The sequence below is a fragment of the Anopheles arabiensis genome, chromosome 2, assembly GCF_016920715.1.
Source record: "Anopheles arabiensis isolate DONGOLA chromosome 2, AaraD3, whole genome shotgun sequence".
Classification (NCBI taxonomy): Eukaryota; Metazoa; Arthropoda; class Insecta; order Diptera; family Culicidae; genus Anopheles; species Anopheles arabiensis.
Window position 1 is genome coordinate 14505229 of NC_053517.1, and position 18685 is coordinate 14523913.

The 18685-nt window shown below is 51.1% G+C and overlaps 3 protein-coding genes across 5 annotated transcripts; 2 read left to right on the forward strand and 1 right to left on the reverse strand.

Annotated features, from left to right (window-relative positions):
- Positions 1–19: 19 nt before the first annotated feature.
- On the forward strand, positions 20–2629 carry LOC120898327 (FAST kinase domain-containing protein 3, mitochondrial). Its single transcript, XM_040304029.1, has 6 exons — positions 20–263; positions 448–645; positions 724–911; positions 999–2058; positions 2134–2203; positions 2289–2629. The coding sequence occupies exons 2-6, from the start codon at positions 450–452 to the stop codon at positions 2500–2502; spliced, it is 1728 nt and encodes a 575-aa protein (XP_040159963.1). The 5' UTR covers positions 20–263; positions 448–449; the 3' UTR covers positions 2503–2629.
- Positions 2231–9183, reverse strand: LOC120898326 (IQ and ubiquitin-like domain-containing protein). The gene is made up of 7 exons (XM_040304028.1): positions 8435–9183; positions 7906–8042; positions 7497–7824; positions 3873–4219; positions 3615–3793; positions 3353–3488; positions 2231–3211 (listed from the first exon to the last, which is right to left on the reverse strand). Exons 1-7 carry the CDS (start codon positions 8845–8847, stop codon positions 2667–2669), a joined length of 2085 nt encoding a protein of 694 aa, XP_040159962.1. The 5' UTR covers positions 8848–9183; the 3' UTR covers positions 2231–2666.
- On the forward strand, positions 3396–18685 carry LOC120898329 (all trans-polyprenyl-diphosphate synthase PDSS1-like). 3 transcript variants are annotated; one of them, XM_040304031.1, is made up of 2 exons: positions 3396–3508; positions 16181–18685. In XM_040304031.1, exon 2 carries the CDS (start codon positions 16194–16196, stop codon positions 17409–17411), a length of 1218 nt encoding a protein of 405 aa, XP_040159965.1. In that variant the 5' UTR covers positions 3396–3508; positions 16181–16193; the 3' UTR covers positions 17412–18685. The 3 variants fall into 3 exon arrangements, with proteins under 3 accessions (XP_040159965.1, XP_040159967.1, XP_040159966.1); XM_040304033.1 differs by lacking the exon at positions 3396–3508 and adding an exon at positions 4117–4222; XM_040304032.1 differs by lacking the exon at positions 3396–3508 and adding an exon at positions 15754–15854.

Below are 18685 nucleotides of genomic sequence, written 5' to 3' on the forward strand. Positions count from 1 at the left end.
TCGTGTGGTGTTTTGTTTTTAATTTTCTATTAATTTTGTGAAAATTGTTCAGATAAAAGTGAAATTTTAAGATCATGCTCTTTGCCCGATTAGAGCAGAAAGTGAAAATGTCTTCTTGTTGTTGTATTCTGCCAGCTGTCATTTTTGCACGCATCGAAATTTGACATGTTTTGGGGCCACTCGGTACCGCAAGATATCATCCGGTTAAGTTTAGATTTAGAGAGTTTTTTAACTTATTTCTTGGTGCAACATTAGAATAAGCAGTAAGTACACACCCTGGGTATCCCAGTACATCCCAAACTCCCCCATCAAATGGCCAGTTTGCGCGTCAGACCGCTCCTACCGCTCCCACCTTGGCACCGCTCGCGGATAAACATATTACATAAAATGCTGTAAACCCGGTTGTGAAATGTGTTTTTGTGCTTTTTTCACCCTCCCAAACAACAGATATGATTAACTTACGATGTATCGGTCGCAGCTTCAGGTACTGTTTAAATGCTCGCACCTACAGCATATCGACGAGTGCCGCCACGGCCAAGGCGATTGCCGCGGATGGCAACGGGGACCGCATCAAAGTGCAACCCAAACTTTCGCGCAACACACCAGGCAGCACCGGCAGTGCAGTAGTGGCAGGAGGTTCCAAAAGTAAAAGGAGCAAACATGTTCCGACTTCCGGAGATGGCTATTGGTAACTAACGTTACATCTGTTGGGTGTCCTTTTAGATCCTATCGTGGCAGCCGCTTTTGCTTCCCTGCGCAGTGACGAGAATGGAAGGGAGGATGGTGCCGCTGGCGGTTCCGACGCAAAGCAGGACGTTCAGATCGATGAGATGATTATGAAGGCAAACACGGTCGCAGAGCTGTTGGCCGTGTCGGACGTGACAAAAGTGAATCGAAAACAAGCGCTGAAAGTGTGTGCCCCCGCTGGAGAAGCTTTCGCTGCCGATTGCACCACGTGCTAAAAGTGTGTTTGTTTTTTTGTCTGTTTGCACTTTTAGATCGTTTCCATATTGGCCGAATGGAGTTCGATAAAGAAGGTCAACCTGTCGGACTTTGAGAACGATTCACGTTTTGTCGAGCTGTGCAGTCTGCTTGGGCGCACGGGAACGCAACGCACGGCTGGCGGCGCCCGTACCAACGGCGGGGGTCCCTCGGCGAAATCGACCGAGCTGCAGGGCGACGATCTACAGACCGTGCTGGGCATCACCGCCAATGATGAAGCGGCCAAACTGATCGCCGGTCTTACGCTACCTCAAATGATCAAAGTCATGTCATCGTTGGCGGCGAAGAAGAAGCGCAGCATTCCGCTGCTTCGCTCGCTGTCGTTCAACATTGCCAGCAGTCCGGGCCAGCTGAACCTGAAGGAGTGTGGCGATCTGCTGTACGCGATGGCGTGCCTCAACTTTCGCGACGTTGTGCTGACCGGACGGATCTGTGCCGATGTGGACCGGGAGCTGGCCAAAAACACGGACAAAATGGCCCCGATTGTGTCGGTGCTGACGAGCCTGGGCATGCTGCGTTATCGGGATGGTGCAGTGCTGGACAATCTTTGCGGGTGGATCGCAGCACACCACGAGCTGTGCAAACCGACCCAGCTCGGCTCGCTGCTACTTTCGTTGGCCACGCTAAACTACGAGCCGATCAGTATGGACACGATAAAGGCGAAGCTGGTGGCGAACGTGTCCGAGAACGATTTCATACGCTCGACCGATTGGCTCAACACGGTGTGGTCGTTAACCATTCTGAACTGTGTCAGCGGTGAGCAGCTGTCGTCCGTGCTGAATGCTGACTTTTTCCGCCGGCTGCAGGACGAGCGACGCGGCAACTTGCAACCTTCGATGAAAATCAAGCTACTTAATATGGCCGCCGCAGCCAAACGAGTGCCCGGTGCGAAGGAATCGCTGCTTGCCACGCATCGAGCGGAGCTGTTTGTACCGTTCGAGCCGTCGAAGGATAAGCGAGTGCTGGTGACGGGCATGCTGGACGCGCTGAAGAGTCTAATACCGTCGGAAAGTATGGTCAAAATTAGTCAGACAACGACCATGGGATTCACGATTGGTAAGCATCGAATTGAAAACTGGCGAGGAGTAAAAGGAGTACTAAATAATGAGTGTTTTCCTTCTCTTTTCTCAGATGCTGAATGCGTTTTGGATAAGAAATGCCTGCCACTGCCCGTTGATAAGGAACATGAGCAAGGCACGAGGTACGTGCGTCCTTTCACCAGCACAAATTTACCAAAAACACTATCAAAATAAATTTATTCGCTTTCTGGTTCCGTTCGTTCGCAGGATTGCGCTGCTAGTGCACGACTATCACGACATGTGTCAGGGACCGCACGTCGCGCTGAACGGCATACAGGCACTGAACATGCGGTTACTGGAGCAGGAGGGCTACACCGTACTGTCGATACCGTACAACGAGTTTAGCACCAGCGACAAGCTGCTGAAGCGCGTGGAATATTTGCAGAAAAAGTTCAAATCCATCGTTACCAGCAAACAGTAGGCGGCGCTCGCGCTGCGCTACATCTTTTGGAGGTTCCTCGCCTCGCAGCTAGTGACCGGCCGGCGCGGGGCTGCTCTCGGTTATGTCGTTAAGAATGAAGAGAATAAAATATTACCCCTAAAACGTAGTGTGTGTGCGTGCAAACCCCGGCTCACGGGGCGTTTTTACACCAGCTTCTCGTCCAGCCCGACCTGCCACCAGTCGCCGGATTCGGTAAACTCCTGGTCGATCTCGCGCAGCTGCCCGAACACGGACCGGGCCAGTGCGTGCTTGCTTTGTATTTCCTTCAGCACGCTCGGCTGATAGAAGCGGTCCAGCCGCTGCAGCTTCAGGTGGGCCCGCGTTTCCTGCTCGGTCAGGCAGATGCAGTTCCACGGCGACCAGTCCTGGGCGACATTCCAGCGCGGCAGCATCAGGTCGGCCCGATCCGTATCGTTCGAGATGACCGAATGGCCGTGCCAAATGTTTTCCACTATGTGCTTGATGTCGTTCTCCTGAATGATGAACGCGTAGGACGCGAGCGAGCCGCGCTTCCGCTCGTCGCGCCGTATCGCACGCAGGATCGAGCGATAGACGGCAATATCAACGGTCGATCCGAGCAGTGACGTGCACTGGCCGCAAACGTCAGCCGATCGTTGGCGTGTGTGCACGGTGAATGCATTTGCCGGGCGAAGTTTTTTGCATTTGCGGCACAGTTTCGTAACCGGCCCTTTAGAATTGGAGACAGAAAGAGAGAGAGAGAGAGAAAGAGAGAGAAAGAGAGCAACAGTACCGTAGGACAGGTATTTATAGAATTACACTTATCCAAAGCCAAATTCGCATGTTGTGTACTCTGGGGATGTGCACTTACTTTCGCGTGCCTTTTCCGGATCGGTGCGTATAATATCGGCCAATAGGGTTAGCTGCCGCTTCCGCAGAATCGACAAATCTTCCGTGCGCAGATGACAGAGTAGCAGTTTGCGTTCCCGTTGCAGCAAGTTTTCCAGCTTTCCGTTTGAATTCCGCGGTAAGGCAAGAGGATTAGAATTAGATTTTAAATTGTGCCAAAAACAAACACACAGGCACACACTGAAACATGTGATTAAACGTCAAACGGAGCACGTAAACTGTACCTCTTCCGTAGCGGGATGGTTCTCCTGCACAATTACATCGGCCAGTTCGTCCAGCAGTGCCATGTGCTCTTGCGGATCGCCACCGGCACTTGGCGGTAGTGCCATTTTTAACCGGCGATAGTACACCAGCAGAAAGCGGGCCCGTTGCGTTTGCGGTGTTTCCATCTCGATAACGCGATCTGGAAGAGGAGGGGAGGGATAGTAAGCTATCAATTAGCCGGCGTGTCCCACGCTCCCTCTACACGGTGTACTACTTACTGTTGTAGCCGACCCAACGCTTCGGTTCACTGATTTTCACCAGCTGCCGCTCGACGACCTCCTCCAGCTGCTCCCGGCGGATGGCGCGCCGCTGCCGCTCGACGCCGTTCAGCAGCTGAATTTCCTTGTCGAGCAGTATGTTCATCTCGGCTATTTTGGGCGCCCCGGAGTACTTTTCGCGGATCAGCTTCATCTCGTTCTCTTTCCAGCAGTGAATCTGAGCGAACAGTGCATCGAACTCCTCGTTCGTTTTGGGATACGCCCGAGCGACGGCCGTTTTGTTGTGCGCGAGGGTTTTTGATTCCTGTGCACCGGCTTCATTTGCCTGCTGCCGCTGCTGCAACGCTCTGGTGAGTAGGAATTGGAACACAGGAATAGGGAGAGCTGTGCAATTTGTTTGCGAAATTTGAGTTGCAAAAGTTGCCCAAGTGGTCTGTTTTGATGCCTTCAGGCACAACGGATTTGCTTTCTCGCATGAGGATCAAGCTCCAAAAGGGCTCGTTTGCGGGTGATGGTACTGTTTCCAACGGGAACACATCACCCGCTTTCAAGGTGAGGACAACTAGAAAAGGTTATCAGCACGAGTGCGCCATCCTCTTTACTCCTCCTAAACATATAGAGCAGTAGCATATATTACACGTACTAACTATAGAGATGGGTAATACGGACTCAGATTCATGGATCTGAATGAATCTTCAAACTGAATCCTTGAATCTGAATCGCATGCTCTAAGATTCATAAATATCCTAGTACATGACATGAATCTCTGAAGATGTCGGAACCTCAGAAAATGTATGAATCTCCAAAGACTCTAAGGATTCATGAAACTTGCTAAATTCAAGAAAATCTAATGGTACATATATCCTTATTGAAAGATCCACTAGCTCTTTTGGCAGGCCTCATCGTACTGAGGTACATTGATGAGTGATTTCAATCGATTTTGATGTAATCCATATCAACTTGGATTTTGCGCTGTGATTCTTCAATTTTGTGCAAATTCGGCCTCTTTTCCGTGTCTCGTCGAAACGATTGCCAAATGTTGCGTTATGACTGATCAATGCTTTTCGTGTGCGGTTCTAGTCGTCCGAAAATCATCTCATCTACACGTAAGTCCGGGGCGATTAGAGATTCATGACTCTTTACATATTTGTAACTCTTTGAGATACATGATCCACTGATATTATTATGGATATGAGAAGATTGTTTATTATAGGCTTAATTTATTCTGAACTTGATTCGAGCCGATAAAATGAACTCCAAAGTTAACTTTTCCATACAAATCATCACAAAAAATTCATCATCTCGACGGCGAGACGACTCGATTATAAGAATAGAATAGACCTGACTGGCTTTTTCTAAGATTTTAGATTGTTTAACTCGAAACTAGATATCAGACAGGCATCATCTTAATGAATATTATTGTAAAAAAATTACACAGAACCATATCGAGGTGAGGAAAGCACTGAGCACCAAAACCATGCGGCGTGCACCTTAAAGCGCTTCCTGTTGCCCTACGGAGAACTTCGCTCAAAACCGCATGGCTCCCAACGTGTTAAACAATAATTATAGCAAAATCTACTCTCTGACAACAGCAGCAGCAGTTCCTGGGAGGAAAAGATTAATTCGTCCTAATTCCTATTATGAAAAGCCGGCGAGAAATGAACACAGATGCTAGACCCATGCGCGCGCCGACCCACTGCTAACTGCCACTTTTCGCGTTTTTCATCCACTCAACCGTAGGGGGAGATTGGCTCCTTCCCTTCACACCCACCGTGTGCGACAATATCCATTACCATAACAAATCCTTCTAATGAATTAATATTCCACACGCGGTGTGCATTTGTGCGGAGTAATAGCTATATAGCGAGACCCTGTTAAACCATGAAACGAGGTTGAAGACAGACTGCTGGGCCTCGCGAACAGCCGGGACACGAGGCCGTCGCACGCTGCCGCCTGCGCAGGAATTCGTTTGATAAGCTTGTTAATTCGTAGCTACGGCGTGTGTCCGATCGCACGCTGCCGTTAAGGAAGTGATCGATAAATTCATTCCCGTTGCGAGGTAAACGAGGAGAGTAGTAATCATCGATTGGGTTTGTTCCGCCCACGAGTGAGCGGCGAAACGGTTTCAATGGTAGGGGACGCGATCGTGCCACGATCACGACACAGAGCAGAGTGCCCCTTTTACGATCATAACGATGGTGGGGTGTGGTGGGCCAGTAAATCGTACGATTAATCGGTGTAATGCAGAGGGCCCTGAATCAATATCGGCCCGGTGGCAACCCTTCTGGGCTACGCGGCAACGGTGTGGCGCTACTAGCGGTCGGTACCCTCCCGGCAGTACTCCCGGTTGCAATTATTTCAGCCCGACACTATTCCCGGCCGGTGAGTCGGTGGAGCGTTCTAATGAGCGTTGGTCAGTTAAGCAATTTAATGGGACATCTGACGCATTCCGATGATCCGATCGCGAATCCGGGCGAACTGGACGGCGGGGGCTGCCACACTTAAACGCGCATCATTAGCCGAGCGAACGATGACGAGATGAGCTGCCGAACAGCACGCTCTGCGCTATTACGGCTTAGCAAGTGGGACGGCAAGGCATTAAAAAGGAGGAGTTGGGAGTATTTGGCTCTATTTACATTCCCAACCGAATGCCGAATAGGTGAGTACAATTAATAGGGAACTGTAAAACGGCACATAAATCGGCAAACACTGCGGTAGGTCCCCCATGGAACGGTCCGTTAAAATGTTGCTAAAATCCACACATTTGTTGCTAAAGAAAACCTTCCCCTGGGTGGTGCGTTCGTTGATGAAGATGTATTGCTGCATGCTTACGACACATTAGGCATGTGGGTGATGTGTGGTTAGCGGCATCAAAGGGGGATGGGAGAGATTGAATGCACATCGAGTGCACGCTCGGTAGCGGCACCGCTGACGTCACTCGTAATTACATTCCCACCTCACCTGCTCACTGGTCAAGAACTAACGAACGAGCAGGAAAACTGACCGGCCAACGGCGCGGGATGGATCCTCCCCCAAACAGCCGGGAAAACGCAGAACTTATCTATTGAGATTTTATCACGCACCGGATGCCTAGATGCAGGTTTATGGCCCGCGGTTAAAACCTTGTTCCCCGGGTTCGATTCTGTGCACGGGCAGGCAGGCGTGCGCAGGCCGAGTGCGCGAAACTGTGGCGTTCCGCTACACTTTTCACCAGTTGGAAGGCGCGCACCGTGCGCCAAAAAGGTACGGAACCGTGGTGGTGTAGAACGAATCTCATCAGGGGCAGTGTACGCTTTGGCGAGTATTGTTCACCACCTTTTTCAATTTCCTCCCTGCGGACCCAAACCCAGCGGACCCATGCTGGGCGAGCTTTTCATCTGTTTTGACAAATTTGCAATCGTTTGGCTGGGTGTCGTGATGGACAAAGGGGACCACTTCCTGGAGAAAAAAGGGGGTTTTCCATCTCCTCTGCCCCTCCCTCTAACGCCTGTCTAATCCACCCGAATATGCCCAAAAAAGGCAATGGCGTTGGTTGCTTTTTTTGCACAATTTGTCGACCATAATAATAGTCCGAGCGAGCGGAGAAGAAATTAATTGATCATCTTGCGCAAGTACACCGCTTACCTCCATTCGGCGGCACTCTTTTTAACGAGACGCTGCCACAGCACACGCCGGAAGTTGCGCTGTATCAGCAGCACCTTGCCGGCGACGTCTTTGCGCCGCTCGAGCTCCTGCGCCGTTTCGTACGGCAGCGGCTGGCGGCACGGTCCGTCGGGTACTTTGCGTTCGGCCACCGCCAGCCCCGAATGCTGCACGGCCTGGCAGCGCGGGATGGTGGTGGTGGTCGTCCGTTCGCATACGGTTTGCGTGTCGCGGCTAAATTTGGTCCCGGGTCGAGCTAACCGATCCGCCGGTGGGCCCGTCTGCGTGAAGGCGTGATGGTACTCAACGTCTGGAAATGGCGACAAAACGCGGGCAGCTGCGTTAAAGAGGTGGGTAGGAAGGGTAGGGGGACGAACTGTGCAGTGCTTACTGTTTTGCTTGTTGATGTAGCCCCCGACGAAGGGTTTGGTGATGACTTGGTTCTCAATTTCCACCACTACGTCGCGGCTCGGTTTGCCGTCTTCGCCGGCAATGCGCACCGTTATGATGTCGGGCAGGGTAAGATTGCTGGAAAGGAATAGACACATTAATATTCTATACAGTATCACCGACTAAAGGGCCTGTGTGTGCCCAATTAATATCCATTGAAGAATTGGAATTTCTAGAATGTCTGAATGTTGGAATAAAAATCGCTTTTCTCGAACTGAATGTACCTCCCCCGGAGGCGCTCTACTCAAACATTCTTTCCGCTTTTCCACAATTAAAATTCAAACCATTTCCCAGCGAGGAAAACTCCATCTCCAAGAGGGAATTTGTGCTGGAAACGCGCTCCTGCAACCACCGAAAGCAAATGCAACCCGCTTGCCGCCCAATTAAGCTGAAAATATGCCACGCCGGGTGGGAGTCTTCCCACGGCGGCTTCCCAGCCGACCACCACTACCACCACAAAACCACCTTACCGGTAGTACAGCTTCAGGTTGAGCTGCACATTCTCGTCCCGGGCGGGCTCGGACAGCAGCAGCTCCAGATCGCACACGTTGTACTCGCTGACGCACAGCTCCTCCAGCCGCCGGTGGCCGGGCAGCTCCGCGCCCGCCTGGCGCAGCACCAGGAATTTCGATTTCACCTGAAACTTGCACGCAATGTGCTCCTTCACCTCCTCCAGCGTGTGCTGGCGCGGGTAGGCGTGGGCAACCACTTGTGCTTTCATGAGATGGAACTTGACGGTCACATCCTTTCGACAGGTCGTACGGGCACCGCCGCCACCACCGGCAGTACTGCTGCTGCCACCGCCCGGCACCGAGATGGACAGCGTACCGCCGGAAGCGCTCGTGCCCGCCACCGAGAATGATTCGCCCTCTTCACCACCCATCCTCGGGAGGGCGGCTCGTTTGTAATTGATATTGCTGTACGGGTGGGTGGGCGCGCCCTGCTTGTTGGAGGTTATTCGCCGACCTGCGTTCTCGTCACTTTCACACACACACACACACACACACAGGCTAGAACTTCGGCCGGAACTGCCGGAACCGCTGGCAAACACTATCTTCCCCGGGGGGCGGCGGCGGCGACGGCAGCAGCAGAAAAGCAATGTCCGGTGCGTTGCGATGAAGCGCGTGACGTTAGCAGTTGTGTGTTTTTTCCGCCCCCGGTGTGTGTGTGTGTGTGTGCACTGAGCTGAAGCAAAGGGCAGCAGAACGGATGGATAGCATCCCAAGCGCTGTTGAGCGGTGAAAAACAAATAACGAACATCGAAGTAGCAGCAGCAGCACCGGCAACGGCGGCAGTTCACATGGTAACGCGTGGAGTTCACGCGGCGCGACGGTTGCTAAGGCTGTCGGCGCCTGCGATTTGGCCCCTTGTGGCAGAATGTGATATTAAAACGCCGCCTACCAACGTCACCCATCCATTCCATACGAGGGTGGGTGGGTAGGTGCAATGATGATGATTATTACACTGTCCCCCTATCACCCCACGATCGTCTTCGGGTCAAGACTCACCACGCGGCACGATTCGGATCGATCGGATCGAATCGTTCGCTGGAGAAAAAAAGGAGCAGCATGACTAACGGGCGGGCGGGGGAGCATAGACAAGAATATACATTTTTCGAAAACTCATCCGTCCGGCATGAGGGGCCTACGACCCCCGTCGGCTTAAGTGAAAATGTATAATGCTTTAGAATACACAGTGCATAAAAGGTGACCGAAAGAGAGCACAGAACATGCCGATTCTCATAGCTCGGGCTGCTCTACCGTTTCTGCCCACCGTTCCCGCTCATCATCTACCGGGATGGAAATGGGTGCCGCCAACCGCTAATTATGAGATGTTTGCCATCGCATAAATAACTGTAAAGATAGTGGAAGTACAATTCGCCCTGATGTGGCAAGAGAAAGACACACACAGCTCACCCTTATTGCTTGGCCGGCCCTTACGACTGCTTAGTGAGTGAGTGTGGGCCATGTGCTTTTCCCACATGTGCCAACCCGTATCGATGTATCTTCTATGTTTGCTTAACATTGCCGTTGAGATTGTTTTTTTTTGTAGCCCGTTTTGGGATCGTTTGACAACATTTGAATCGATTGTGGAGCGAGCGACGAAAACTCAAAACACGCAGAACCTTCGGCGCCACGATAGGGAATGTGCGGAAATCACAAATCACTGGCGTTTCAAACCATTCTGCGCGATATTGGATTTTAGATGCGAAAAGGGAGGGAGAGAATGTGATCGAACGGTAGGAGAAAGGGTTCCACAAACGTTCCTTTTTTATTGCCTCTACGTTTTCTGTCTGTTATTTTACATTGTGAGGGATTTTTTTCTGTTTATATTTTTTGTTTTTTTTTTGAATTTGTATGTCAAAATAGGTCAACATGAAATATGTGACGATCGTGATTTGTGTACAAAAACTAGCCTCTGCATACCACGAGCGAAAGGGATCGCATCCTAAACAATATTTTTTATGATCTTATTTTTTGCTCTTTTACGTACGATCGGTCAGGCTGTTGCAAAAACAAAAGATTAATTTGATTGCTCACACTCACATGTTTGCATACACGCAATGTAAAATTAACGTTATTTAGTACCATAATTGGACCTCTTTATCATGATTGAATTTACTGCATAACTGACCTAATAAAGCCTGTGTCGTACAGGACCATCTAGCAGTTTGCCGTTCCTTCAAACCCGTTACCCGGCGTCGATTCAAAACCCACCAATCCGGCCGAGCCTTACGTGCGGAAGCGCACGCTAATCCGATGCGCTAATCACAGCAGCCGTTTTGACATCCGTTTTTTTTACAGAAGGGCCGAAGGGCACGACGCCTCAACAGTGCGCAGTGAAAGCAGCGGAGCCTTCATGGAACGTTTATCGCCCTTCCAGCACACCATCAATTATGGTGCGCAACAGCACACGGCACACTCGACACTTTAGTACGCACGTTTGCGATAGAAGAAACGGTGTAAACGGTGTCGGTTTCCGCGTACCAACGCTGATCGTACTCTTCCTTCCTATGGCCATTTTAAATCACGCCGGCGATCGGGTTTAAAAAAAAACAGGGAGGATAGGGAGATCCTCCCCAGATCGCGCTCGTGTTTTTTTTTTCCTCTCTGAACGATAGTGATCAATTTTTAAAGCTTGGAAGGAAGCAGAAACGGTACAAAACGACGATCAATCGATCGATTTTGCGTGCAAACAAGTAACATGCGCGAAAGTGAAAACCACGAACCCGCGCGCACCCCCGGTGGAACGCTATAATGCGTTCCTGATTTTTTTTTGCGTCTATTTGCGTGTGGGAAGGGTTATTTTTTGTTGCACAAGAAAAACACCCTAAGCTTTTTGCAGCAAAAAAAAAAAACACTCTGACGCGTTGGTGGTTTTGGATGGATGAAATTCGGGGCCATCGGGGTTTCGTCATTCGCCGGCAGTGTTCCATTTTTGCGGGTGCGCGCTCGCGTCTTTCGCGTTCTCCCCTTGCGATGTCTTTCTGGTGGGGTAACGGGATAGTAGAGTGTAGCGCAAAAACATCCACCAACAAGATACACACATACCGGTACACACCGGGATGTGTGCAGTGTAGGTGGAAGGATACGAAGATGGAGCCGGCGCAAGAAAAATACCATGAAGCAATCGTTTGCCCCGCTGCAAGAGGTACACCAAATGGAGACCGAAATGGGGAAGAAAGTCGCTTCGGTTTGGTTCAAATCTTTGTCAGCCGATCTGGCACTCTCTGGCCCCCCTGCAAAAATGGGGGTGAGGAGACGAACGAGCGAACGAACGAGAATATAATTAAATCCATTCTGCGGTTTCGGTGTGCCCTCGCGTGGGAAATGTGTGTGTGTGTGCGGTACGGTGGCAACGATGGCCCGGCAAAACTGATGCACGTGATGCGGGACGCCCGCGGTCTGAGTGACTTTACCACGCGTACGGGTGTAATCAGCAACGGGACAGGGGCCCGGGCCGCCCTAACTGTTTCTGCCGGTGCTGAATTATGTGCAGCCATTGATTTGCAGTCGCGCGTGATGGATGATGCGCCGCAGAACGTTGGGAACGAGCATCAAATGACACAAACCCCGCCACAATCAGTCAGGAGAGGAGGGAAGCTGTTGTGGTGGATGTTTTTTTTTGCACGCAACAAGATGCAACAACAGCAAAAAAAAGGCCCCAAAACCTCAAGCCTTCTCCCGTTCGGGGTTCGGGCCGCGGGTGCGTAAGCTTGGAAGTGATTGCGTATCATGTCAACATGTCAACCGCTTGTCATTGCGTGTGGTGAGAGCTTTGTCCTTTTCCGCCACGTTGTCCCTGTCCTGGACGACGCTTCCCATGGGAAGCCCTCGGCTCCAGTTACTGCCCAGCCGCGTTGCCCGTGCGCTGCAACAAACTTAGATCCGACTCAGTCCCGATCAGTCTATTAGGCGGGTCTGCCGGTGAAAACCGGAGTGCGCCCGTGCGAGGCAAGAATTTGACCCCATTTTGGCGTGCCGATTGGCGCAGTGCAGTAGTGCCTATGTGCTGGGGGGGGGGGGGGGGGGGGGGGAGAGATGTCTCGGTTTGAGCCATGAATAGCGATCAAATTAAAAGTCATCAATCTTTTCTCTCCATTCCAAACGTTTTCCAGCTCCAGGCGCACCAAACGCCTTACCGGAAGCGCGTGGGGAACGCACCAGACCGCCATCCGTTGCTGCGAAAATCGAACACGAGTGCCGGGGGTTGTTTGCGTTGGGGGCCGTGGCGTGTTCTTTTATTTCTATTCAATGCCTTTGTTTGGAAATTGTGCTTCTGTGGGGCACGAAAGGACCGAACAGGACTCGCGGGACTGCGGCCGCATTTCCAGCGCCACTCTTGCGAACCTTTCAAACAACCGTCATCGTACATCACGCGATCATTATCGTGAGATTTCTGTCGCTTCCGGGACAGAACAGTAGCAAACGGGAGGGAGGGAGGGAGGCACGAAGTGTGGTGATCACGAGCAGACACCGTGCGCTCTCTCGTTAACCTTCACCTTCGGCCGACTCGGCGGCGGGCGGCTAATGTGTGTGGCCCGAGGAGATAAAGCACCGAGAGAAGTTGTGATTCGATTTGCATTAATTAGAGCACAAATTGCCGGTTTTTGGGAATTGGGGTGCGTTCCGCCGGGTGTAAGTGATCGGTAGTCGGCCTGTCCAACAAAAAAACACCGCCCAGAAAGCAGTGTTGACCATGAACTCGCGCACTAAATGGTCCGAAATGGTGGAAGGAAATTAGTATTTAAGATAAGCTATATCGAAAGTAAAGGAAGATGGAAGCAGCCATGCAAACGCAGGGGTATGATTAATGAAGACGTCCCGATCTAAAAGGGGTTGTGGATCATTTGGAAGGAAAACGTGATAGAAATATCTGCTGCTAGGCCGGCTGTTGTTTTATGACAATCTGCTGCCGGGTGTCAGCATTTCTTTGCCGATCCATTTATCCATTTGCACACTGTGGTCGGTTTGGTTCCGTGCCCACCAGGGAGCTATAAATAAGCGACGGTAAACAGTATGCAAATGTGCCTGCACACACACACTCACACTGGTGGGGGAGAGAAAGGTTCCAGAGTTGCGTCGGGGTGTGTTATGACATAAGAGCGCGCCACTTCTAGAAGACAACGATGCGCAAGAACGTTCGATCCGGTACCGGACGTCACGCGGAATCGCAAAAAAAAAGACAGAATAACAACAACTGTGTAATGTGTAATGAATATTCAACGCTTCGTCTTCGCCCTCTGATCCAGACTTCAAATGCAAACCACCAACTCTTCCCCCAAAAAAAAGCTAACAGTACTTGGTGGCCCTGTGGACAATCCTTCGCACAATTACGTTTGGCGAGAACTGTGTGTCCCCAATGGTACCCCCTCTCATTTGGCTCATTATCAAGTCTGGGAACGTTCGAACACTCGCGCCGGACTGTGGCGTCCCGTCGAAAGATGTATCCATTTCATTGTCATGCTGGTCGACGGTGACTCCCCGAACCGGGCACCGGGAAATCGGGAGTCGTCCGGGAGTCGTCAGAATGCGATTTGGAGAATGTCACCAATGTTAATGCCGCTCAATTCATTTCAGTCATGTTTTTTTTTTTTTTGCTTCGGTCAGTAGGGCCATTTTTTGGGGTGTAATTTTTCGGGTACCGAATTCCCAAGCCCTCAAGCTGTTCGCCCAGACTCATTCAGCGCGAGTGGGTGGACAAGCCGGCGCACTGCTCGAATGTCGCGTGGAGCGCAGAAGGTAAGACATTAGTCGTCCGTTCCCTGGACTCTCTACACTTAATCACCTCGGATGACTACGGGTAGCCCGTTGAAGGCGCATCTTGGGCCCAAAAATTCGGTACAAATTAATTCCACCTGCTTAAGATGACGCCTGTCCGCACTTGCGTCCCTCTGTGCTCTCTGTGTCTCGGTCGAAAGCGGAGTGGAAAATAATAACGCGAAATTAGCATACTGACCCAATGGCACACCTAAAGCGGTTGGTAAAACTTCCAACCGACTACTACTCGCCCTCTCCCTTTGGTGGAGAGAAGTAGTTGCATTGCATACACACCCCATGCAACGACGACAGGAGGAACCAACGCTGTCCGTTGGCGGCCTGCCTGCCGCAGATCCATTAACGGAAAGCTTTGGACACCCTTTTTCGGTTTTGGTTGGAAAAACCAAGTCACAAACACACAAAAGGCACGAGGGAATAAACGTCAGCACAGGAATAACGATCACAAATCACACAACTGCCGGACGGGTGGTGGTCCACTTCCCTCGTGTTCACGTTTTTGGTTTATGGACGTCTCTCTCCAATAGCTGCCCTCCCCTGTTGGGTATATTATGTCGAGAATATCTTCATTTCTGCCACCGACCGAGGAAGTTCCCAGTCGTGCGCTGTCGTGCTGGTGGTATCCATTTCTTGTTTATGATCACTAAACGAGCGAGCGCGCGCGCACACACACACCGGCCACACGCGCGCACGCGGGAGTATAAATGGATTTGGTGGCGCATTTTGAAGGGCCCGGAGCGGATGCAACGGTTGATCGGGATGACCGCCGCGTAATGATAAGTTTATGACGAAATGATCGATTTCTCTGGCCGCGACATGGCGCGTTCGAAGCCCGCCCCGTCGGTTTGGTGTAAACTAGATTTTTCATTTCCCCCGATCGATCGAGTGGCATTGTGTTTGGTTTTGCTTTTACGATGATGTAATTGTAAATGGAAAACAAGTCAATTAGAATTTTAATAACCATTCATCAAAAGCAACAGCGAGCAACACAGGGGTTGTTGTTAAATGATTCGTGTTTGTGCTGGGACAGTGAACGGGACAACTGCGAGGTACCGGTCGGTTGGCTGGTCGGCCTGTCCCCTGGATGTGCCGTTGCACTAATTTGATTTATGTGCTCTCCGAAATGATACGTTGGGGTTTCATGCGAACAGGTTGAACTGACCAAGACCGTTCGCGGTGTTGTGTGTATTGCTGTGGTGATTTATGCCATGTTAATAGTTGTGTTGCTGGTCAGGGCTCAGGAGAAATGCATGCAAAAACCTACATTTCCTGTATTCCATTTCTTTGCAGTTTGAAATACTAGTCAATTATTGCTTATAACAATAGTCAGTTAACAATTTATCAGTTCAATTATCTATTTACTACTATCCTTCTCTTGCTTGCGTGTGTGTGTGTCCCTAAATGGCAAAAGTCTGGACTACCACCACACCCTTGTTGTTTACCTTTGAACATACGGCACACGCATGCGCAGTAGGAATGTTTATTTCGTCTTCTCTTCTTGCAAACATCGTACAATTGTCCTTGGATCATTATGCAATTTCAGTTGTTTTCAGATGCAGTTGGTAACGGCAGCACAGGGAGAGCGATGCTGTTGTTATCTTTCGAGCTGATGGTAAGCTAAGGTGACCATTTGTTTTGCTATTTTACTGCAAAGCAACTAGTTTTTGTTGAAAAGATTGGAACATTTATCTGAGTTCTCTGCTGGCTAATGTTTACCAACATAAAAAAAAAAAACATCAAGATGCAGAATTTTTCGTGCACAAGCTGTCCACCCAATAAGTACCACGCATCCGGTTGAAATGAGTCCTCATTGTGGTTGGAAATCGACTCTGTTCGGACTGTGTAGGAGCTAACCTATCAAATATAACACCAGCATTTTGATACGATGCAATGTTTCGTGGTGTTTATAAACCTTTCATTTTGCTCTTTCTCTTCTAGTCTTAGTCTGCCAATGATTCCCCTGCATAATCAAGCCTTGCTGCTATCATCCAGGATTGCGGGCACGCTGCTGTGCCACATCAACCCAGCAGGATGGAGAACGCCAACGATAGCGACCGTCACACGCAGTGCCATTCATTCCACCGCCAGCAAACGCTTCCTCCCCTCGCAGCGGGTAAAACCCATCGCAGCACAACCCGTTGGATCGGTGCTCCAGAAAAGCTGCTCCGTCCTTCAGCACCTCTGCACCAGGCAGCACGAAACGGTCGATCCGTACGTCCTGCTGGAAGGCGAGCTGCGGCACATCTACCAGGACATTAGGGAGGAAATCGAGCTCGCCACAAACCACCCGGAGCTGGGCAGAATCGCCACCTACTACTTCGACGGGCAGGGCAAAGCGCTCCGGCCGATGATTACGATACTGATGGCGAAGGCGCTCCATAGCGACCGCCCGATTACGAAGGGCCAGCGGCAGATAGCAATGATATCGGAGATGATCCACACCGCCAGCCTGGTGCACGACGACGTCATCGACCAGTCGTTCGCCCGGCGCGGCAAACCGAGCGTGAACGTGCTGTGGAACCAGCGGCAGGTGGCCCAGGCCGGCGACTACATCCTCGCCGTCGTGTCGATGATGCTCGCCCGGCTGCAGCACAACGACGTGACGCTCATCCTCAGCGAGATACTGGCCGATCTGGTGCAGGGCGAGCTGATGCAGCTCGACACGAAGGAAACGGAAAACGAACGGTTTGCGCACTACTTCGCCCGCTCCTACCGGAAGACGGCATCGCTGATAGCGAACAGCCTGAAGGCGGTCGCCGTACTGACCGGGGTGGGCGAACGGACCGCCGAGATTTGCTTCCAGTACGGGCGAAACCTTGGCCTAGCGTTTCAGCTCGTGGACGATCTGCTCGACTTTGTGTCGAGCGCGGAAGCGATGGGCAAACCGGCGGCCGTCGACCTAAAGCTCGGGCTCGCCACCGCCCCGGTACTGTTCGCTTGCGAGAAGTTTCCCGAGCTGAATGCGATGATTGTGCGCCGCTTCCGGGGCGAGGGGGACACTGAGCGAGCGTACGAGCTGGTGCACCGGTCGGAGGGGCTGGAGCAGACGCGCTTCCTCGCCCGCAAGCACTGTGCCGAGGCACGCCGGCTCGCCAGCCAGTTCGACCAGTCGCCGTACCAGCAGGCACTGGTGGTAGTGTGTGACTTTGTCCTGAATCGGATGAAGTAGTGATAGCGCGTTTAAGCGCGCGCTGCCAAAGAGAGTCTGAACTTTTCTACACGCCGGCACACAATTTACTACTTTACATCTGTAAATGTGCGGTAAAAAACGTGCGGTAGTCATTGCGGTAGTCATTGCGGTAGTCATAACATATTTATTGTCAATTAAGCACAAGAAAAGCCGTCTTGGAGGGACTGCGGCGGCCGAAACCCAAAATTACGCTTGAAATCTCGCCCATCAAATCATTCATTAAAACGTTGTGCGGGCGGTGGAGGGGGCAGCGAAAGAACGGATTCGATCCTTATCCGTGGGCACGCAACAGAAGCGCAACGCAATCCAAACCTCCACTACGCAAGTAATTGTATTTTTACGCGCTCAACCATACTTCCATATTTATGGACCCGCCAGGAGAAGCATGAAAAGATGAGTCTGTGTGTATGTGTATGCAGTTCTCATCAACCGATCATTATGGCCACGAAGAATGTCGATCATTAACATGCACGCGTGTAATGGAGTAAACGATAAAGCTCACGCACTCCCGCACTCATCACCTTTTTTTGTTGCTGCTTTCGTTCTTTCAAGCCTTTCTTTCTTTTGTTTTCTCTCCTTAAATCATTCCTAGAATATCGTTAGTGGGATCGGTTTTAGCCACCCCTCCCCTCTGGGTGATACTTTGACGCGCGCAGCCTCGTTCCATTGACCAGTCTGTTTGGGCATGCGTCAACAAGCGACGAACCCAGCTTGCCCGTAGCGATCTCAAAAATCTAATGAGCGAAAAGCGGGAACGATGACGCTCTAACACTCCTCCCCCCCTTCATCGTGGCGCTCTGTTGTTTTCCCCCAATTAGGGCGCGCTTAAACAAGCGGGAATGCACTGCCAAACGGTCCGCGCACTTCAGGGTGGGCCGCGCATTTCGTAGAATCGCTAGGTGTGGTAAATGAATGATGTGTACGTGTGGCTTGGATTGGCTCCCCGCACACCAACACACAGCACAGCACCACGGGGACCGAGGATCGGATTGCAACTGGTTCATCCTCTCGCTCGGGAAAACAGCGGAAACCACAGCGCCCATACTCCCTTTCCAATGCTTCCGCCGTGTCCTCCCGTACAGTGGGGCGCGTTGGGAACAAAATGCGCCGCTCGTGAATGATTGGTTGAGGATAATGTTCCATGTTGGGATTAAAAAAACAAACCGGTGCGGAAGTGTAAGACTTTAAAATTATTTTAAAAAAAAAACAAATTTTGACATAAAATGGACTGAATTACTTACTTGTTAATGAAA

What these genes read in the sequence shown, in the direction of transcription:
- LOC120898327 (XM_040304029.1), top strand. Translation starts at nt 450, where the DNA reads ATGATTAACTTACGATGTATCGGTCGCAGCTTCAGGTACTGTTTAAAT. An exon ending in ATCGAAAACAAGCGCTGAAA is followed by an intron (nt 912 to 998) that starts GTGTGTGCCCCC and finishes TTGCACTTTTAG; the next exon opens with ATCGTTTCCATATTGGCCGA. An exon ending in GACCATGGGATTCACGATTG is followed by an intron (nt 2,059 to 2,133) that starts GTAAGCATCGAA and finishes CTCTTTTCTCAG; the next exon opens with ATGCTGAATGCGTTTTGGAT.
- LOC120898326 (XM_040304028.1), bottom strand. Translation starts at nt 8,847, where the DNA reads ATGGGTGGTGAAGAGGGCGAATCATTCTCGGTGGCGGGCACGAGCGCT. An exon ending in AACCTGAAGCTGTACTACCG is followed by an intron (nt 8,043 to 8,434) that starts GTAAGGTGGTTT and finishes ATTCCTTTCCAG; the next exon opens with CAATCTTACCCTGCCCGACA. An exon ending in TCCGGAAAAGGCACGCGAAA is followed by an intron (nt 3,212 to 3,352) that starts GTAAGTGCACAT and finishes CCAATTCTAAAG; the next exon opens with GGCCGGTTACGAAACTGTGC.
- LOC120898329 (XM_040304031.1), top strand. Translation starts at nt 16,194, where the DNA reads ATGATTCCCCTGCATAATCAAGCCTTGCTGCTATCATCCAGGATTGCG.